The 23,772-nt window shown below is 37.1% G+C and overlaps 1 protein-coding gene across 1 annotated transcript in view; it reads left to right on the plus strand.

Annotated features, from left to right (window-relative positions):
• Window positions 1-23,772, plus strand: part of MAPK8IP3 (mitogen-activated protein kinase 8 interacting protein 3) — a 3,746,918-nt gene that overhangs the window by 2,541,490 nt on the left and 1,181,656 nt on the right. Inside the window, exon 17 of the mRNA XM_044088957.1 lies at window positions 17,291-17,386. Coding sequence (XP_043944892.1) covers window positions 17,291-17,386 — 96 coding nt within the window. The remainder of the gene's footprint in view (window positions 1-17,290; window positions 17,387-23,772) is intronic.

Below are 23,772 nucleotides of genomic sequence, written 5' to 3' on the forward strand. Positions count from 1 at the left end.
ATAACATTAATTTGGTTTTGGAGGCATTGAGTGCTAGGTGATTACTTTTCATTCATTGCTCCATGATTGCAAAGGCATCTTGAGTAATCTTTAGGAGTGTGGGGAGGGCTGTGGCCGAGCAGATAATAGTTGAGTCATCTGCATATTGGATGATGTTTGAGAATGGGATAGCGGTGTGGAAATCATTTATAAATATATTAAAGAGAAGGGGACCCAGTATGGATCCTTGGGGAACTCCGGTGAGGTTATGAAGAAATGAGGAGGTGGCCTTTTTCGATTTTACAGCCTGATATCTGTTAGATAAGTAACTGGAGAACCAATTTAATGTAGAGGAAGATAGGTTGAGTTTTGAGAGTTTAGTTAAAAGTAGGCTGTGTGAGATAGTATCGAAGGCCTCAGAGAGGTCGAGTAGTAGGGTAGAAACCATTTGGCCAGAGTCACGGACTTTATTTACAATTTCAAGGAAGGAGAGGAGGGCTGTCATAGTGCTATGATTTGGTCTGAAACCGTGTTGTGTGGGAGTTAGAAGGTTATTATCTAAGAGATGTGGTAGGAGTTGTAGTTGGATACTCTTTTCTAGGAGTTTGGAGATGGGAGAAAGGATGGCGATGGGGCGGAAATTAGATACATTGTTATTGTTGCCACCTTTATGTAAGGGTATGATAAAGGCCTTTTTCCAGATTGGGGGTACTGTATATTCTTGGATAGAGTGGTTGATTACAATGCTAATGGGGTAGGTGATTGCTTCTGCAGCTATGCTAAGAAAGTGAGAAGGGATGTTATCTGGAGCATTAGTGCATGGCTTCAGTTTCTGAAGGAGTTTCTTTATAGTGGAAGTGGGTATAGGTTTTAATGAGAATAGAGGGGAGTGGGAAGGGGGGCTATTAAGGGGAGATGGAGATGTTGAGGAGGTCAGGGTAGGAGATGAGGTGGAGTGTGGAGAGTTATGAGTATTCTCAATATTTTGAGTTTTATGAGTACTCTGAGAACTTTGAGAATTATGAGTACTCTCAATATTTTGTCGCAGAAATAACCAGTGATTATTAAGCTTTACAATGAAAGGAATTAGGGTACCTTTAGTAGAATCCTTGAACATGGTATTGGTGCAAACTAACCTGGGGAGTAGCATGAACAAAGCCAATTGTTTGAGAAGTGGGTTCTCAGAAGTTTCTTAAATTGAATAGTGGAGGTAGTGGAGGTTATTTGGCTAGGTAGTGAGTTCCAGATTTTGGCAGTAGTGCAGGCAAATAGAGATTTGCCAGCATCATTTTTGTGTCTGATAATGCTTATTAGGTTCTGAGAACTAGATCGTAAGGCTCTGGTAGGGATGTGGGGGTTAATTATATTTTGAAGTGCAGGTTTTTTTTCTGGAAGGTAGAAGAGATTATGCACTATTGTGAGTTGATTAAACAGAAGTAGTTGAGGTAGCTTGAGTTGGTTAAGAGCGAGACAGTGGTGGGATTTGTATGAGGTTTCAGTAGTAAACTTGGCTATTTTGTTATAACAAGATTCCATTTTGTTCATATCACTCTGGCAGAGATTAGTAAGGATGGGAGAGGCATAGAGAAGGATGGACAAGAGATGAATTATTGCAGTAGTAGCTTTGGTTTGTTTAGTTATAAAGTGTTTGTTCCTATAGAGAAGTCCTAGTTTTTTATTAACTTTCTTAATGGTTTGTGCTATATGGATGTCAAATTTGAGGTTATTGTCTATTTCTACACCTAAGAGTTTAGTGTGTGCAGTTAGAGTGATTTGAATGTTATCTTTGGAGTGAATAGTGAAAGTGTTGTTTAGGGGGGAGCATGACCTGGGCTGATAAGAATCTAGTTTTTTTTGGGGTTAAGAATAAGTTTGATGTTTGCAAACCATGTTTCGGCTAGAGTAAAAGTGTTTTGGGTGAGGATTTGCAGTTCTTTTAATGTCGGGGTGGCACTTATAAGGGTGGTGTCATCTGCATATTGTACTACTGATGCTGTGAGTGAGGAGGAATTGATTTGGTTGGTGAATAGTGAGAACAATAATGGGCCAAGGATGGATCCTTGAGGGACACCTATGGATACTGGTAGCAGGGGGGACAGCTGGTCATGCCATAGGACTGCTTGCTGTCAACCAGATAAGTAGCTAGTAAACCATGATGTAGTGGAGGGGCTGAGGCTTAGGGTATATAAAGTTTGGAGGAGAATGTTATGGTCTACCATGTAAGGCTTTAGATAAGTCTAAGAAAATGGAAGATACAAATAGTCCCTTGTTTCTATTGTGGTTAACTATATCTGTAAATGATAGTAATGCTGTGGTGGTGCTGTGGGATGGTCTAAAGCCAGTCTTGGAGATTAAGTTGTTTTCTAAGAGATACTGAAGTCGTTGTGAATGTACAACTCTCTCTAATATCTTGGATAGAGGTGAGAGTATTACGATTGGGCGCTAGTGGTGAGTTCTAAGGAGTTCCCCCCCTTTGTGCAGTGGTATAATGTGTGATGTATTCCACAGGGTGGGGACTTTGAATTCTGCAAGTGACCTGTTTATGAGGATGGACACGGGATAGGCTATGGCATCTGCTGCTATCTGAAGGAATTCTGCTGGTAGGGTATCAGCAGCTAGTGTGGTTGGTTTGAATTTCTTAAGGAGCTTTGAAATGATTTTAGTGAGTACAGGGTGTAGGGAAAAGTTGGCGGTATTGTTTTGAGTAGTAGGGTGGGTTTTGCTAGCACCTGGTATAGGGCTGCTAGTGGTATTGAGGGCATTGGTAAGGGTTTGGACTGTTTCGGTAAAGAACTTGTTAAATTGTGTGGGAATGTTGTCATGGTTGTTTGGTAGTACTGGGGTTGGGGTGGTGACTTTACCTGGGTGGATTATGCTGTTTATTCTAGCCCAAAATTTCTTAGGGTTGTTGGCATATTTTTCCTGCATGTTTTTGTAGTAGTTACTTTTGTCTAGTTTGATTTGTTTTTTGGCTTTGTTTTGAAGTTCTTGGTAGGTTTGCCTCAGATTACTGGTTTTGTTCTTTTGATATTGACTCCAGGCCAGATCCCTTTCTTTCATTGTAGTCTTAGTATCTTTAGTTAGCCATGGAGCATAGTTAGCTTTTAGTCTTATAGTTCTGGAGCGGACATGACAGTTTAGGATTTGCAGGAAAGTGGAGTTAAAGTACTGTACGGCATCATCTAGAGATAGTAGTTTAGGGGTGTCCAATTACAGCTTTGTAGTGAATTGATGGTCAATTGTTTAAGGTCTTTTTGTTACGTATTACTCTGAGGTTGGGTTGGCTTATGTAATGGGGTCTGTTCTGAATTAGGTAGGTAGGTTGATGATCACTTAGACTGTCAGGTAGACAGCCAGAGTGCCATGCTAGAGTGGGGTCAGGTAACAGAATCCAGTCTAAGATGGATTCGCATTTTGAGGTTTTGTCTGTTCTGGTTGCGGTGGATATAATTTGGGTAAATCTATGGAGGTTAATGTGTGTAGTTGGAATGTGGCTAGAGCAGTTCAGCCAGTCAATATTAAAGTCACCTAATAGTACGGTTTCTTGCGGCATGGAGTTTGAGATCCAGTTTAGCAGGTTTTCCATTTTAGTAGTGTCATTGCCTGGTGGAATGTAGCCACCTGCAATAATGATATGTTTGTTTGAGTTTAGTTTTAATTTGGCAAGGATTAGTTCAACATCTTTGATTTCTTGGGTGTTATAATCAATTTGTTCAGTGATGAGATGATTTTGGAACAGTATCGCTATGCCACCTATCTTTTTCTCTACTCTATCTCTGCGCATTATCTTATAGCCAGGGGCTATAATCTCATTATTATGGTTTTCTGGTTTAAGCCATGTTTCAGTTAGCACTGCTATTTCTGGTTTATACACAGCTAGAAGGGCGTGAAGGTCCTGAAGTTTGTTAAGTATACTTCTTGCATTTATGTTAACGAAGAGGAGAGAGGAGGTAGGTCTATAGTATAGGGGGTTTGGCTGATTAGAGTCTGTGTGAGGTGTTGTGGTGGGCCCTGGATTAGGGTGAATGTCACCACAGCGAATGAGTTTGTGGAGTAGGTGAGGATACAGTTTAGTTAGTTTGTGTAGTAATTTAATATGTCTTAATGCGGAGTGAGGGTTAGTTTTGACTGAGTTTGTAGTGGGAGTAAGAGACTGATCTAGAGGAGCTGAGGTCTAGTGGTGTGATAGGGAAGTTACAAAGTTTCAGGGGAGTGGATAGAGGTTCGGTTTGCCATTGTGGGGGGGTACTGATATGTAGTTGAGTGTGGTAAGAGGAGATATAGGAGAGCAAAAGAAAGGTAATGATAGTACATAGGTAGGGTAGTACTTTTATTAAGTGGGACTGTTGTTTATAGTTCATCATGTCTGGTGAGTGTTTAAGGGTAGTAACTTCAAGTAAGTGGGTTTGATGTACTACTAGTGAGTGATAGTAAGGGTGTGGTGAAGGGTGTTGGTTTGTAAGTGATATGTGTGGTGTGAAACTCTAACTGGGTGGAAGGGAACTGATAGAGGGCGTGGTGTATAACTATAAATGTAATCGATATGGGGTGGGTGGGAATGGGGGTAGGGTAGTGTTAAGTAACCTTAGACTAAATTCAAACAAAATAGTCAGTATATCAGAGATGTGTTGTATAATTCAGGGAGCTGGAGTGTGGGCAGGATCGGTAGGAAGAGGCAAAGGTGCACTCTAGATTATAGAGGAAAAGGAGTGTAGTATAACTAAGAGGGTAACAGATATATGGGGGAGTGATGCCTGCCGCTAATCTGTGATGAAGCGTTTGACCACACTAAAGTCAGTCAGCTGTCCTTAAAGGAGTACACGATGTAAAGTACACTAAACCAAGAAAGTTAACATACATTCACTACTTTCAGGTTATGGTTCTCACACTTCTTTGCTTGGTCCACAGTATTTTCTGGGCGATTCTTCTTAACTGATGTAGGTATTTGATTGGGGAGGGGGCCTTAAATAATGGCTACGAATGGTATTCACTACTTTCAGGCTGTGGTTCTCTCAAACTTCTTTGCTGGGTTCACAGTATTTTCTGAGCGATTCTTCTTAACTGATGTAGGTATTTGATGGGAGGGGGGAATCCTTAAATAATGGCTACGAATGGTATACACTACTTTCAGGCTATGGTTCTCCCACACTTCTTTGCTGAGTCCACAGCATTTTCTGGGCAATTCTTCTTAACTGATGGTAGGTATTTGATGGAAGGGGGGAACCCTTAAATAATGGCTACGAATGGTATTCACTACTTTCACGCTATGGTTCTCTCAAACTTCTTTGCTGGGTCCACAGTATTTTCTGGGCAATTCTTCTTAATTGATGTAGGTATTTGATGGGAGGGGGAACCCTTAAATAATGGCTACAAATGGTATTCACTACTTTCAGGTTATGATTCTCTCAAACATCTTTGCTGAGTCCACAGCATTTTCTGGGCAATTCTTCTTAACTGATGTAGGTATTTGATGGGAGGGGGAACCCTTAAATAATGGCTACGAATGGTATTCACTACTTTCGCACTATGGTTCTCTCAAACTTCTCTGCTGGGTCCACAGTATTTTCTGGGCGATTCTTCTTAACTGATGTAGGTATTTGATGGGAGGGGGAACCCTTAAATAATGGCTACAAATGGTCACTGACACGCTAGCGAGCACAATAGCAGCAGCATCTATGGGGAGTGTGACCTGAAGAGGGCTGTGCACAAGAGATGCCTTCACAATTTGACAGATATGGAGTGCTTCTGCAAGGAAGAGTGGGCAAATATTGCCAAATCAAGATGTGCCATGCTGATAGACTCCCACCCAAGACAACTGAATGTTGTAATTAAATCAAAAGGGGCTTCAACATTGTATTAGTTTAAGGGTGTGCACACACAACAAAGTATTAGTTTAAGGGTGTGCACACTTATGCAACCAGTGTATTGTACGTTTTTATATTTTTTCCCTGAACAGATTTGTTTGTTTTGCGATTGAATTGTACATGTTATAGGTCACATTAAAGGTGGGAAAAGTTTTGAAATGATTTATTGTGGTCTCTTTTTTTATACCACAAAAAGCTAGCATTTTAACAGGGGTGTGTGAACTTTTTATATCATGTGTGTGTGTGTGTGTGTGTGTGTGTGTGTGTGTGTGTGTGTGTGTGTGTGTGTGTGTGTGTGTGTGTGTGTATGTATGTATGTATATATATATATATATATATATATATATATATATATATATATATATATATATATATATGGGTCTACTTTGAAATCCCATATTACCAATAGCTTCAATAACAGAAGATTAAGACTATAAGGTTGAAACTTCTCTTCCCTGAAAGTTTAAATGCTCAAGTTGCAGAATATTGAAAAATGTAAACCAAATACAACTTCCTGCCATTCACTGATTAAAAACACATGAAAAATTAAAGAATCACTATCAAACTAATAAGCCTATACATTTTTACATCTTTGTATACTTCAGCACAGCTGTAATACTAAATTTCAAAGTGTCAAAACTACATTATTATGGATGACACCATAAGATGGAACTTTAAAATCAAATACAGCTAAAAAAATAAAAACAAAAATACCTTTTTATGTTTTTTGAAGCCCCCCCTGCACCCCACACCCACTGCTACTTAAATATAGTGGATAATGTCTTAATTACTGCTGTACTTCTGTGCCTACACTAGAATAATTGACACAATACTATGAATTTGAATCCTTATATTGTGTGGTGGATATCTAACTGGTTGTCTGACAAAACCCATGTGGTTAGAGTAGCAGATGTTACTTTTGAAACCAAAAATGTTACAACAGGGCTCAGTTTTGGGCCCTCTCCTACTGGCATTTATTTTTCAGACCTTCAGGCCAGCACTCCTGGCCTATGATTAACTTAGTTTACAGATTTCCATAAATTAAGTCTTGTTATTCTAGCTAAAACTGACTCACAAATTGTTCCAGTATGTGTTAGACAATGTTATTTATTTATTTGATTGTATTTGTTTATTGGGCTATTGACTGATCAATGCTGACCAATTTCAGGCTCAGACCAGGTGAAATGCAAAACATTTCACAAACAAAAATGCAAATGTAAGCAATAATGAAATAGTTCAGACTAAATGTATATAAACTCTAGTGAGCAAGCACAGTGCAATGTACAATCAAGCAGAGTGTAATGTACAATATATAAACTAGTTTCTAAACTGGGTCAATCTTCGGTGAATCTTGAGAGAGAAGAGACTTGGAAAAGAGATATGTTCTGTATTACAACAGGAGCATTTGGCTTAGATGAAGAAGTGCTTTTTCAGCTGCATTCTGAATTTGAAATAAGTTTTGATTTTGTTAATGTCGATGGCGGGGCTTGCCTATTTGGTTTAGGGGTAATAGTTGGTATGGCTTGTGATTAGTGTCTCAGGTTGTATGACGACATTTTTTCATGAAATCTAGCTGCAAGGGGAGTAAATGGGGGAGGTCACAAGAAAGTTGGTTAATGAATATGGAGAACAGTAGGGAAGCAAGAATGGATTCTTGTGGTACACCTTTGGTAATAGGTGCAGATTCTGATTGGAAGGATCACATTTTAACTCTGAAGTGTCTGTCAGTGAGGACGTTTTTAAACTAGAGAGCACCATCTAGACTGATACCAGTTTCAGTTAGTTTGTTTTTGAGAAGATAATGGTCAGTGAGGACAAATGCCTTTGTCAGGTCTATAAATAAGACTCCTGTATGGAGGCCACTTTCAGAGTTTAGCAGGCTGTCATCAGTTAGGGACCAAAGTGTCATGGTACTTCAATCAGGCTAAAATCCATGTTGTTTGGAGGAGAGCAGGTGGTACTGCTGAATATAGAGGGAGAGTTGGGTGTAGAGTATATTTTCTAGAGGTTTGCCCAGAATTGGGTGGATGGATATTGGATGGAAGTGAGAGGTATCTTTTAGGCTGATTTGCATTGGGAGAGACTTAATTAGAGTGGTTTTCCAAATCTGTGGCATGATGTTTTGTATAAGACATAGATTATATATCTGGGTGCGAGGAAGACATATATACTCTCTGCAGTGATATATGGACCCAAGGTTTATATTGTCAGATCAAGGAGGTGTCAGTTGAAATATTTTAAGTAGAATAGAGACTTCTTTCTGTTATATGCATTTAAACTGGGAGAGGAGGATGAATGTAGGCTGGGTGGGCAATGCATGATGTGAGGAAGGTGTGGAGATTACTAAATTCTTTAAGGAAATCTTCTGCAGAAAGTTTTGCTGTACCACATTGAAAGGTGTTTTTAGACAGGGTATCATGATGAAGTTTTCTTCCTGTATGGAGGTTAACCTGTTAACAAAAGTGTTTGGGGGAATGTAAGAGGGTTAATTGTTTCTTTGTTTGGAGATTTCTTTTGTTCCTTCTGATGGAACTGTTGGCCAAGACTATAAAAGATGTACAGTTGTCAGTTGTGGAGGTCTGTTTCCATTTTTGCCATGTTTTATCCTTTAGAGTTAACAGATGTTTGAGTTCAGTGGATAACCATTGAGTTTTGTTGGGTTTATAAAGCCAATTAATAAGAATTTGTCTTGTAGCTGGAGGAAAAACTTGATTAGGCTTACATGTAAGGAGAGTATGTGGTTCCAGTTCTGCGTTGCGAGAAAGGTTCTCTGTTTGTATATATGTTTGCTGCTATAGTTTCTGAAGGCTTTTAATATCTGTAGTAGTTTTATACAGTGATTGACAAATGTAAAGATAATTGGGCAGTGGTTGCTAAGTGATGGTGTCAGAATGTTGGTGACAGAGTGTGGTATGTTTGTAATAATCAAGTTGAGTGTGAAGTGTTTGGAGAAGGTGAGGTTAAGTCTTGTTTGCTCTTTTATGAGTTGAAGGAAACCAAGGTCTGCTAGGAACCTACCCAATTCAGATGAAAGAGGGCCAAGATAATTAAGATTGAATTCACCTAGAATGATTATGTCAGTATTTTTGGGACAGTAATTAAGGATGCTAGTCATGAGTGATTTGAATTTATCTAGGGGAAGAAGGGGGTAGTATATAGGCTGTAGTGATAAGTAGTTGTTTGCCATTGTGAGGTGAAGTTTTAGGAGAATAAAACTAGGTGCGAAGTCTGAGGAGTTTCCTTGGACAATGGCTTTTGGGTTTAGGTTATTTCTGTACAAAGGTAGAGGGCCTCCACCTGATCATTTGCCTGGTCTGGCATCATTGACATGTTATAGGAGGTTACATAGTGCTGAAAGTTGGGAGAGTCTTTTTGGCCCAGGATTTTATAACTGCTAGGATGTCTGGGCCGTGGTGGAAAATAAAAGTACTTATGTGGTTAGCAGTTAGTGCAAGGATAATGGTCTCAAATTAAATGTAAAAAAAGTGACATTATTTATTTTGGTAAATAAAACAATTTCACTTACCATGTAGGTGATGCACCCTTCAAATCAGACACAGTTGTAAGTGTTATAAGGAATTTAGGAGCTCTTGTTGATAATTCCTTATCATTTAACCAGCATACCTCCACAGCAGTTTGGAAAGCCTTTTTATGTGACATCTAATTACCAAAGGCATTTCCACTTTATCCAAAGAAGTCTTAATTCCCCTTTACTTGTATCTTATCAGACCGATTATTGAATATAATAAACTTTTTGGCATATATTTGTCTATTTTTAAATTTAACTTAGCCTTGGAACTAGTCACAGGTCTGATGCGACCAGTTTTCTGGTGTGTTCGCCACCTCAGCGATTTATTAATTATTTTCTTCAACATTCTTTTATTAATTCAACCTGCAACAGCAATTATAATGATAAGTATTGTTCCTGCCATATTCAGTAGCTAGTTGGGGTCACAGTAATTGTGCCACTGACAATCCCCCAAGCTGTGTGCTCACTCCCACCTGGAATGGGTACCTTGAAATCACTCTGACTGTACTCAGTGGCTACTAAATGCTCTGAGTGTGTTTTCAGCATCCAAGAGCCCATCCTGAAAAAACCTTCACACACTGTACTGCGACAATTAAGACTGTTCTTGTGAAAAGTTAACCATATAATGTTTCAGCCACTCACAACTCCCCAAGCTGTGCACTCACCCCCACCTGGAATGGGAACCTTGAAATTATTCTGCTTGTACTCAGTGGCTCCTAAACATCCCAAGTGCATTTTCAGCATCCCAAAACCTTCCCACACTGTACTCTAACAATTAACACTATTTTTGTCAAAAGTTAACCATATACTGTTTCGTAAGTAACTGCTTAACTCTGCTCAGGGGCGTGCACACAAACAGGGTTACATCTCACCTGCCCCCCCCCCACATCTAGTTGTGATATTTTTGCCACCAGTTATAAAAACTTCTTAGACAATCCTATCTACAGAAACTACACAACAAAACTATAGATATAATGTGAAGTACACATTTTGCTCTATTTTGAGCTAATTGTTCAAAGATTTCAGCTGCCTTGTGATTCCCACTCCATTCACCCTCACTACACTTGGGCTGTCTCTGCACCCCTACCCAATCCCCAGTTCCCACCCACCCCCACTACTCATAGATTTAACTAAAACAGGTCACCCTCCAATTCCAATCAACCAGTCAGGACCCTATATCATCAACTCTCCACTCAACTGTTCATTTAATCTCCCGCAGAATATACTCCATGTACCATCATACTTATGCCTCCCTTTTTACCCATAATAATGCAGACACACACTATCCCACTCTCCTTTGTGTTTGCTACCCATACAATCTTTTCTGTCTCCTAATTTCTACATTAAATACACAGCTGCCATCTCTTCCTGATAGTTCTATATTCCACTCCTTCATCCTACTCAATATGCTTATTATCCACATTCCACTCCTAACACTACTCTTCCTTTTATCCCAAATTACATCCTACATCTGTGATTTTTTATAACCTATCCTTCCCCAACCATCTCTACCTCTACACTGCAAAACAATAACATAGCCCACTTTAATATTTCATCAAGCTTGTTCAACATCACCAATGTAGAACTATTTAAATAAAAATATATTCCTAAATACACCCAACTCTGGCCCACATTCAAACAATGCAAAATCATAGTTAAATACCCTAACTTACTGATAAAATTACTGTCCACAATTAATCTTTGCGGCAATGTTCACCCAAACCCAGGACCTAACATAAATCAAACACAACCAAATATATCACCCCTTACAAACAATTCTAGTAACACTAACCTTCCCCGGACAAAAGGTGACCTACTACTACTACTACTAAACATGAACCTAAGAAATATGTCAAACAAAATACATGAACTGCATGCATCCCTCTCTGTTTACTCTCCAGGCATATCTGTTTTACCTGGAACCTGGTTAAAACCAGCAATGTGTAATAATGAGATTCTTCCCCAGGGCTATGACATTCATAGATTAGACAGGCTAAACAAGTGGGGTAGAGGTGTAGCAATTATGTATAAAAACTCACTGATTACCTAGATCCACACCCACCAAAGTTCAATAACACAGAGATGTTATTTTCTAGACTAGAACTAAACCCAAACAAATTCATCATCATAATAGCAATTTACATTCCCCCCAACAATGAGCCCACCTTAATAGAAGACTTCCTACACTGGACATCAACTACTTTTTCCCAATGACACCATTATAATGGGAGACTTCAATTTAGACTGGTCAACCTGCACATCTGAAAACCCCACAAGTTTCATAAATTTACACAGCTTCTCCCAGTTAATAAAATTTCCAACATGAATAGATGAAAAGACAAATAGACAATTTTAGATTGGAACTTGTCCAGCAAAACTTCTCTTGGTATACTGTTAGGATGTCTTCCAGATAGCTTAAGTGACCATCTTCCCACTTACCTCCTTTGACAACCCCCCCCCCCCACCACCACAATTTTTAGACAAATAAGTAACAAAAAAACACTTATTTTCTCAAACTTCATATTAACCTTAAAACAGTGTGACTGGTCTCTACTGTCATCCCTACCACTTGACACTGCAGTATACTTTAATGACACATTCCCAGACATACTTAATAGTCAAGCCCCACTAAGAACTATAAGAATAAAATCAAACTATGCCCCCTGGCTAACCAAAGAGACTAGACTTCTGCTCAAAGCCAGAGACAAAGCCTGGGCACTATACCACTCCAGTAAAAATCCAGCTACACTAAACAATTACTGTCAACTAAGAAACAGATCAAAATCAGGTAAAAAGTGACAAAAGATCCTGCTATGTAACAGCACAACAAAAATATCAAAATAACCCAAAAAATTCTGAGCAAGTATAAATCAGTTACTACAGCCAGGCCAATCTGTAACCCCAACTCTCTCTACCAGAAATACACAAGATAGCATTGCAACTCAATTCAGTAACTATTTCACCAGCGCCATCCTAAACCTTACCAAAGCAAATAGCACTACCACACTAAAAATCCCTACTGAACCTCATAATTCAGCCAGTAACTTTTCTTTTAATGCAGTGCCATCAAGCATAATAAAAAGAATGCTTAATAAAATAAAACCTACCACCCTTGCTGCTGACGAACTACCAGCCAACTACTTTAATTTAGCAGCTGACGCCTTAGCCCACCCAATCTCACTACTAATTAATTACTCCATAAATTAACTCCATGTACCCAAAATCTGGAAAACTTCCTACATAATGCCTACATAATACCTACATAATACTACACAAAGGGGGGACAATTACTGACCTCTCTAATTATAGACCTATCACAGTACTATCTCCCCTATCCAAAATCTTAGAAGAATGCATCCAGTCACAGCTCATGACTCACCTAGTCTCACACAGTCTTGTAACTAATACCTAACACATCATTCTACTGAACCATAGCACCACCACAGCATTACTAAGCTTTACAGAAACCATTAACCACCTTAGAAACAATGGTAAATTAGTCTCCTCAATATTTCTAGATTTGTCCAAAGGATTCAATATATTCTCCCACCAAAAACTTCTCCAGGAACTCCTCTTTCTTAAACAAAGCCACTCTGCCCTTCATTGGTTCCATGATTATTTATCAAATCTACAACAAACAGTAAAATGGCACAATGATTTCTCTCCTACATTACATGTTACACTAGGTGTACCACAGGGATCAGTATTAGGCCCACTCCTATTTAACATTTTCACTAACATGCTCCATTCTACTACTGACCTAGCCAAAGTAATACAATATGCAGACAACCCCACACTTATATGTGCAGCTCCCTCCCTCTCTGAACTTCATGAAAAAACCCAACTCTCTTTCACTGCTGTAGAATCCTGGCTTGCTAGCTCACAGCTAATCCTGAACCCCAGTAAAACAAAACTAATGATAAGATATTCTCAAACAATAAACCCTCAGACCAACACACATCTTTTCAAATCTACTCATCAAATAACACCAAGATTGAGCCATTATCACACACCAAACTTGGCATCACAATTGGTAACAACTTGAAATTCAATAAACATCTGGCAACTGTCATTAACAAAGTTCACATTAAACTAGGCTCCATCTATAGAACCAAACCAAATCTTACTGATTTCAGCATGCAGTCTATTGCCAGGACACATTTACTGTCTCCCCTCCTATATGGCTCTGCCATCTTCATTAACCTGAAGAAAACCAAACTAACTAAACTTGAGGTATGCTATAATAAACTTGCCCGATTTGCTAACAACTCCCCACATAGAACACAACACTGTATTGCACTACAACAACTTAACTGGCTGGAATTACCCAGTCTGTTTATATTTACCAACTTATAATAGCCCACAGGTTAATATATCAACCCGAAACATGTCCAGCTCTACAAAACCTACTTAAAACCCAATCCAACACAAGACAACTTAGATCTTCTAACAAGCTCCTTCTACAAGTAACTAAATCTAACAACTTCCATGGAGACTCTCTGTACTCCAGTAGTATCTTCAGGGTATGGAATGTGACCACCAATCAATACTAACTATTGCTAACCTCCAAATATTTAAAACACTGCTCAAGTCCCACTTATCCAAATCATGGCTCTGCTCCTGTCTTAATCCCGGCTGAATATTGTCACTATTCATAATTTCTACCTTACTAATCCTATAATTTTAGATACTACACTACTAAGCTACCCTCCATCTTTTACGCCTACTTACCCTAATTATATATTTTTTTCTTTTTCTGCTTTTATGCACTAACAAATATTTATAGCTATAATATCTAATAATAATGTTTACTTTCATCTGTTTCTACACAATAAAATACTATCTTCTAGCATATTCTTGACTACTCTTCAGCCATAGGATCTAGCATTTTGTTTTACATAAAATATTGACCGATACCTTATGCAGTTGTGGACAAATTTGCCTATATTTGTATTTCTCTTATACTATGTACTAAGTGTGAATTCTTCTTTAAATGTACAACTTATGTTAGTATTTTAACCTATGATTACATTCTCCTATATTTGCTGTTTTTTTACCATAACTGTGATTTCATGTGTCTGTATTTTGAACATGGTATGGATTGAATGTAACTTGGAGTCCCCCCCTCCCTTCGGGCCATTGCTGAAAATGAGTTAACCACCCAGTCGGACTATCCTGGTAAACAAATATAAAAGTAAACAAATAACTAAATAAAAATATCATACAACTCAAGAGACCTCAGAAATTCATAACTAAAAAGATCAGTGGGCTCAAAAATCTTAGTCATCAGACATTATAAAATGAAAAATTTAGCAGTATGGATTAAAAATGGTTGTAGTTTGGAAGCTAAGGATATGTGGGGAGAGACTAAACAAAAGATAATACAAAAACTGAGAAAATGGAAGCTTTATTATATGGTTATGGATAGTAAGATACAAGCAGTTAAAATGTTTTAGTCCCTTTAGTTAAGACATACATACAGGTCAGGCATACTTTTATCAACCAGAGCAGAAGTTGTGGAAAGTAATTAATAAAGAGCTGAAGGACTTTATCTGGGAGGGGAAGATGGCAAGAGTCAAGTGGGATAAGCTGATTACTCCAGAAGAACAGGGTGGATTGGAATTACTCTATTTGAAGGGGTATTTCAGAGCCACACAGTTAAGTCTCCTATACATAGCACAAGCAGAAAACTATAATTCAAAATGGAAAGGGATGATGATGATGAAACATGGGGGAAGCTTAAGAAACAAGAAGAGACTGGGATTTTGGATGCAGGCCTTTAAGGATAATAACAATAATCATGCAGAATATTATATCCATAAAGTAGCAGAAAGTATTCTAAGAACTAAACCAACATGGGACTTGGGGGTATGGAGAAATGAGATTCTGCCGATAGGGATGACTGCAATTAGGGATACAGAAAATAGGCAAGAGGGGGCCAGAATTTATTGGAGAAAACTGGCAAAGGAGCAAAGGTATTGGGAGCAAATAACTATAGAGGGAAGAATGATAGAATGGGAAGATGCCAAGAATTTATTTGGACTGCAGTTCAGAGATTGCGTTCCCTATCGGGAATTGATATCAGATATTGATGGCAAAGTGAAAGAAGTAGGGGGTGGTCCTAAATGAAAGACCAGAACTGGTAGAGTTTTTAATAGAATTTAGAACAGAATCTGCCATTAAAAAAGGAATAATTAGTTGAGCATATAAAATATTACATGATAACTATACGACTCAATCAGAGGAGGTTAAAGGACTGAGAAGAGAGACTGGATAAGCAATTCATAAAGAAACAATAGGAGGATATATGTACATCTCCCAAATATGCAACAAAATCTAGAAGATTTAGGATTTTGGCCTTGAAATGTTTCTATAGATATTTTTATCCCCCAAGTAGACTCCAGCGGATTTTTCCTCAAGCAGACAATAAATGTTGGAGGTGTGAAGGGGAAGAAAGAGGTAATTGGGAACATATTTTCTGGAAGTTCGGTAAGTTGGTGGACTTTAAGGATTCCCTGCAGGATGAACTGTTGGAGATGTTGGGTGGGTGAAGTGGTCTGACAAGGGAGATGATTTTTCTGAGCTATGATACAGAATTGGAATTGCCTAGACATGGTAAGGCTTTGGTGTGTCTAATAATGGTGGCTGCCAAAAAGCACTAGAAAATGGAAATCAAAATCTAAACCAATTATAATGGAAGTAGTGAATATAGTAACAGAGATAAAACAATTGGAATTGAGATCTTTAGAAAAGGATAGGAGCAAACTACATAGGAAAAATGGGAGTTGTGGGAACAATGCATACAAGGCAGGAATAGGGTCTAAAAGGCATCAGGACTTAAATGAGCTATGTAATGTTTGAGTGAGAAAGATTGAGTAGATTATAAGTGATGTATAACGTTTGCAACTGGGAGTGTGGCAGTACGGTTTGTAATGTAAAATGCATGAGACTAGGATTATGTCTGTGTTTGTTTTTATTTATATAAATGTATGATTTCCTATATAGTAAGTGTGGTTTAATAAAGATGTTTCTTGTTAAAAAAGGCAGGAATTAAATAATTTATATAATAGTGCTTAGGTTATATGTTATATAGCAATATATATGTGAAGTACAATGTTTATGTTAATGTAGTTTGATTACTTTTATATGAATGTAAATCTGCTTGTGTCACAAGTGATAATTCAGTAAAGATATGTGAAAAAACATCTTAGTTCTCAGGAGATAACTGATAGCTCTTTCTTTGTACTGAGAATCTTCCATGGAGATCTCTGCCTACCCTTTTGAGCCATGAAAGAGCCAACCTAATTTAACCGCCTATTCCTTCCCAGAACTAATGGTTCCTCAAATGCTTGGTTAAAAAAACTAAACCTTTATCAGCAGATAAATAAGACAATTTGGTGTGATAGATTCATATCCCAACGTATTCCTCAGTTCTTAAATAAACATCCACTTCACGTCAAACAAAGTACCAGTCTTGTCACCTTCAAGGCCAACCCAGATAATTGGATGGGCAGCCTCAAATTCGCCTCAGTTTATTTTGTCTTGCCCTCTTTGAAGCTAGACATTACTTTTTAATATATATTTTTTTGTTTAGGCCAGTAATGGTCTGCAGACTGATTGCCTATTACTTACCCATTAACCTATGAATATGTATGGGAGTTTGTTGTATAACTACTACTAGCAGCATGTTTGACTAAAGAGAGAGGCTGTGTTTCTCATCCAAGCACTTATCTAGTGTGAACGGTCTTTTTACTTTAGAATACTCAATATTAGTGCTCAAAATGCACTACAGATGAAATGTGTGGTCCATAAGATACTAGAAGAGTGAAAACTTATTGTAGGTGAATACATTTCTGTATGATTTCTAGTTCATCCGAGTCTATGTTAGCTTTTTCATCAGGTTTTACTTTCATTGTAGCTGAGTCCTAATGGTGGACAAGAAGAGAACCGTATGAGGAATGTGCCTGTTCCAGTATACTGCCGTCCACTGGTGGAAAAAGATCTAACAATGAAGGTATGAAAATAAACCATTTTACAACCAAGAGCTACTTAATACAACTTGTGTCAGAACATTGTATTGATGTTTTAAGGAGCTTGCTTTGAAAGCCAGAAGCATAGTCTTGGGTGAAGTAGACAGACAAAATATTCACCAAAGAGCTGCAGTTTTTTTTAGAGTATAGGGCACTGTTAGGAAGACATATTTTATTTACTGGGTTAAACTGGCTGTGTTGTAATCAATAATGGAGGACTACTACATAAAATGCTTGGCATTTAGCTGGGGTGTTAGGAAAATTGTGATTTAACATGAGTTGAATATATTTAAATTTGGAGTAGGGGATGGACTTAAGGGTAACATCCCAAATATAATCCCAATTCACTTCAACATTTTCATAAATTAGACATTCCTCTGTCAGTTTTAGTTTCTATGATTTTTGCCATTTAGATTCCTTAAGTCTCCACACACATTACACACACACACACACACACATATATATATATATATATATATATATATATATATATATATATATATATATATATATATATATATATATATATATATACACATATATATATATATATATATATAAGGGACATTAATCTTCTGGCTAGGGACTGGAACAGCCACCTCCTTGCAGTGTGTTCAGAACAGGTATATGAGGCTAAAACTGATATAAAACTGGATACTGCTAGTTTACGTTGAGTTAAAGTAGGAGGGTAATCAGATTTAAGTTTTCATATAGAAGTTCACAATTTGGACTGTATCAAACTATATTATGGATAAAATTGCCTTAACTTTTATCCTAGCATTTAATGGAAATGTTTGAGGTAATCATATGATTTTTGAGTATGATATTAGGTTTGATCACGATAGGTTGACATAGAGTGAGTTCTCTGTAAAGTTGAAATTCTGACATAAATTTAGTTGAGTCCTCTGTGAGGTTAATTAACAAGCAGGGTATTTAAAAAAGGACATTGTTTATTGATGAAGTGAAGTTTTGGAGAGAGTCATACATTGCTTAAGTGTTTCTGGCAGGAATAATCCATATGGAGGATAGCATTTGAAATGCTGATGTAATAGCCAGATATATTTACTAACGTAGTAAACCTTCTTAACAGAGGTGTAAAAGTCAGGAGTTTCACATCTCTCTTGCCTGCTGAACTCAATAGTTTATTTTGATTTAGTGTATGGCTTGTACCATACCAATTAATTATTAGTCAGATATTACATTATTAAAACCTGGATACTAAGGATAATTTGTGTTGTAGTGAATGGAAGAAATACCTGCTTGTTAAAATGAGCCTTTTTAAATTGTCTCCTGTGTCTTTTGAGTTTCTTAGGAAATGTATAAATTTGTGGGTTTAAGGCTTGACTTTAAATCATTGGGTGCTTTATATCTAGATTGTAACTTTTTTAACCATACTAATGGACCATAAAACATAAATAAATGAATAAAAATAAAAAAACAGAACTGACTAAAAAAACAAAACTGTAACAAATATTCCCATGGTCTGCTTGTGGACCAAAAACAGACTTTAACGTTAAAAATGTCCACAACCAAAAAAACATGTAGTCAGCCACAGAACGTTAAGTGCTTTCGTCTGTGTTTGAGTAGCCATCCTCAGGATAAATATGTGCTGAACTACAAACATGTAAATAACCCATTACGCTTAAGACACACCCATCACTAAAACCAATCAAATTAAAAATTAAACTAAGCACTGTACTTGCTGCCAAGCATTTTACATAAGGAAAACCACCATTGCTCTAAACTGGAGAATTTACCAGCACTTATATAGTCAGAAGTGCTCTGGCAAGACATGCTGCACAGTATACAGATTTTAAGAAGTTTCTCTTTTTGGCTTTATAGCAAGTGTCTTCCACAGTGTATTCAATGGACTGGAAGAACTTTTTGTTACATCGGGAGATGCTTTGGCAGCTCAGACTTGATGCAACTGTTTCTCCTGGACAGAACAACACTATCTCAATTGTAACTGAACTTAAGAGTAGGGCTAGTGTTCTGTAAATTACTTTCCGCTTTTCTATTTTTATATTTTTTACACAATTTTCTTGATTAGTTTACGTATATACAGTAGTATGTTTTTAAGCAATCCATTTCCTGCTTAGTTAAATTTTTAATTTGATTGGTTTTAGTGATGGGTGTGTCTTACACATAATGGGTTATTTACATGTTTGTAGTTCAGCACACATTTGTTCTGAGAATGTCTATTCAGACATAGATGAAAGCACTTAACGTTGTGCGGTTGGTTACATGTTTTTTGGTTGTGTACATTTTTAACATTAAAGTTCGTTTTTGGTCCACAAGCAGACCATGGGATTATTTGTTATACTAATGCACCATATAATAAAGTTTACCTTAACCTTAGTGATTACAGTAGGCTACAAAAAACAACAAAGTGTGGACACAGCAACCAGAAATCTCCACACAATCAAAAGATACACTGCTTGTCAGCTGGAGACAGGAATTAAGTCCTTTTATTTAAAAAAAAAAACAAATTCTTTATTCCAACATAGAAATTGATTTAGCACTTTCGTCCCCACCACTGGGACTTCATCAGAATCAATTAAACTAACCACCAGTACACTTATATGCCATAATAAACTGACTACTAATTTGCCATTTTAGAAATTTTAAAGGTACCTTGCTAAAATTCATTCTACCTATAAAAACAATTGTGTCATTAAAATACATAAAAATGTACATCCTATGATCAAAATTCCACTCTGTTCAACACATTTGTTATCTGTCTTTCATAGTCATAAAGTAGCCCTATTATTTAACACAGGCATCAAATACTCTCATTTAAACCAGAACATATGTAGCATGTAATTTTATCTGCCATCTCATTTCTTTTTCTTCTATCAGGATTTTAAAATCTCCCCCTTTGGGATTTGCCATAAATTGTTCTATTATCCCCAAACCATAATTTTTAAAGCTAGGGTATTTTATGGAATGCTTGTATAAGGCATTGTTAGAGTTGCCAGTCAATATTTGGTACGGATGTTGCTATATCCTATCTTGAAGCCGCCTCTCCATTTTACCAACATAAAATGCTGGACAAGTCAAACACTTAGCCATGTAAACAATTCCTGTGGTTTAACAATTCCCTTTTACAAAAATAACTCTAGAACCCAGATCATTTTCTAAATAAATGTCCTTTGCATCTGTTATACACTTACACTGGGAGCACCTCCCACATTTAGATGCTCCATTAATGTCTTGACCTGTGTTGTAATAACTACCTGTTTTTAATTCTAAACTTGACTTGATATTACCACTTGTCTTATAAACACATGAATGATCTATTCTTAATATGGAGAAAACAGAGCATTTACTTATAAGGATATTCCAATTGGCTACCAGTATATTCTTAACTGTGCTAGATATAAGGCCATAGGAAATTACCAGTCCTCTTTCAAATTTATTCTCTCTAGTTGTAGTCTCATTTTCACCAAATCCTATGCCCAACAAAGCCATATATATTTTACACCATTGTGATTCAACATATCCTGAATTATCATCCACCAATTTGTGTGGATATCCTCTAGCATAAAACATGTTTGCCACTTTCCTAAGTTCCTCAGTAACATCATCAAAATGGGATGTCATATGAGCAACCCAAATGCATTGCCCTTTTACAATACTTTTCTTTTGACTTAAGGGGTGGCAGCTAGTGAACTCTAAGTAGGAATTGCTGAAAGTAGGCTTTCTATAAATTTTTGACTTGAATACATTATTGCTACTTTCAATAAATGTATCAAGGTAATTTATATCAATTTTATTACTAGAGTGAATGAACTTTAAAAAATGTTTAGGTATTCTAAACAGACCATGCCTCTGCTAGAATTTTGTCTACATCACTTAAAGTATACCCATGCTCTAAGAAATCATTCTAGTCTAAGTCTATCAGAGGCATGGTCTGTTCAAGATACGGTGGGGAGACTGTATTTTTCATACTCAGCTGAAAAAGTAGCTGTGGTACCTAAACAGACGAGTAAATGTTCTAATAAGGAATAGGCTTCCTCTTACTTACTCAAATAATATTAACATTACTTGTGAGGCTATTAAGAAATACTGGCCACTTTTATTGGTTAATTCAGATCTCAGGAGAGTTTTAGATGACAAACCCCTCTTCTCATTTTGAAATAACTTGTCACTAAAGTGACAGTTGTGTTACAAGAATTTAGAACAGACTCTTTTTGATGCATCAGACAGATTTGGGACATTTTGATGTAGACTATGTAAGGCTTGTCAATAGATTTGGAGTTGTAAGTCTCTGGTACACTCACAAACTAAGCAAGAACTTAGTTTTGATCTTTATGCTGATTGTAAGACCAAGAATTTAATATATTATGCTAAATACACAATGTGTAAAGCTTTCTACATTGGGAAGACCAATAGAATGTTTAAAGAAAGGATTCTAGAACACATGGAGGACATACGTAATCAGAAGAGTACAAGTGTATTAGCTCAACATGTTATAGAGAATGGGAGCAGGCACAGTTTTAAGCTTCTTGTATTAGAAATAGGGTCTGAAAATTTGAGGAGTGTAGCACTGAAAAGAAAGAAATGAAATGGATATTTCTTTTGAAAGGAAATGTATTTCCAGGGCTAAATGAACATGTGTCTTTAAAGCCAGTTCTTAAGTCTCGGCCCCTTAAACCTTAATATTTAAATGTCAGAGAGGTGTGTACCCTTTTCAAGATACTATTGGTTCTGATAAGTTTTCCATGCCACTGTTTTAATATTCATGTTTTTAAAGGGGTGTGTTATTATAGCACATCTGTACTGCCCAGTTCCTTGCTCCAGTGGGCTGTGTTTTTAGATTGGAAGAGTGTTTTCATTGGAGAATGTCTTTTTGAATTTTTTATATATATGTGTATATATATATATATATATATATATATATATATATATATATATATATATGTGTGTGTGTGTGTGTGTGTGTGTGTGAGTGGTTTGTGTAACTTTTTATATGGTCTGAAGAAGCAGGTTTTTTTTCTGTGAAAACGCTTACCTTTTTTTTACTGAAATATATTAAAGTTTTAAGCCATGGTGTCCAGAGCTCCAGTTTTTCTTTTACATTGTACTGTTTTGTGGTGTTCCGGCCTTTATCTGACTACCTGACTTCATTTGTTTGGTATGTTAAAAAATTTATCAACAGCATGCCCTGCTGGGCAGAAAAAGAAATATACATACATTATTGTAACTCTTGCAATGTATATATTGTAACAAAGGATACTGAAAGAGAAGTGGTTAATCTCAGTCCAGCTGCAGCCAGTTTTGAAAATAGTTTGAAATTAAATTACCTGGCCTAGGCCATAAAGATTGTATCTTACAGTTCTTAATGCAACCAGAGACAAAACGTCTGTCTTTCTGCATTGTCTTTGAGGTGAACTTATTGCTACTTTTGAAGGGTGGAGGTTTGAAATGTTTTATGACTTCCAGGAGTTGCAGCATATCTTAGCAAGGCTTTGTATGTGTGTGTGTGTGTGTGTGTGTGTATTATTAACACATATGTGCTAAATCCTGAAAGCTTCTAGCCAAGGGGGTAGCATTGTAACCAGAAGTCAGATGACCAGATATATGTGATGTCATTCTGTAATCCATCACCAAAATTATATTTTAATACTAGGTGAGACTGAATTCCCGTGGCAGTCTATTTTTCGAACCTGACTCACCTACATCATCTTGCCTTGCTCTAGTAAGGGAACCAGGGAATGGTAACTCTTCAGATCAGTCAGGAAAATATAGAGAGACTCATTAAGTACTGTTTTTTTCTATCTGTTTGAATCTGTTCATCTGTATTATTTTAATATTTTCTGTAGAACCTACTGGACAAATCACAACTTGCTGCACCATTTTGGCTAGCTCGGCTTTGACTCTGTTCTGCATAGCTACTGGAACTTTCCGGGCTGGTCTTAACAACTGGGCTGACTTCAGGGTCTAACTTCATGGAGTACACAACTGGGAGTTTGCCTAGTTTGTCTTTGACTAGATCAGCATAGGTAGAAAAAATAGTCTGGGCAAAATTAGGACAGTTGTCTTTTAAGCTTACATGGTGGACTTCCTTATTAAATGAAAGTAGTCCCATTTTGAAACTGTCTCTGAGGCCTAATAATGACTGTATGTGCCTTTTGACTACATAAAATTGCAAGTCATAGCTGTTCCCAGTAGAGTAACATGAAAACACTACTGAGCTTTCAGTTTGAATTTCTTCACCACCATTAGCAACAAGCTTCGTACACTTTGCCAAATCAAGCTTCTTACCAAAACATACTCTAGCAATGTTTCTGCTGACATAACATGGCACTTTGAACATGTATCAGATTTGAGCTCTATGAGTCTGCCATTAATTCAAACAGTATAAAAT

Source organism: Protopterus annectens, chromosome 12.part0, assembly GCF_019279795.1.
Source record: "Protopterus annectens isolate FY-2018-M chromosome 12.part0, PAN1.0, whole genome shotgun sequence".
NCBI lineage: Eukaryota > Metazoa > Chordata > Ceratodontiformes > Protopteridae > Protopterus > Protopterus annectens.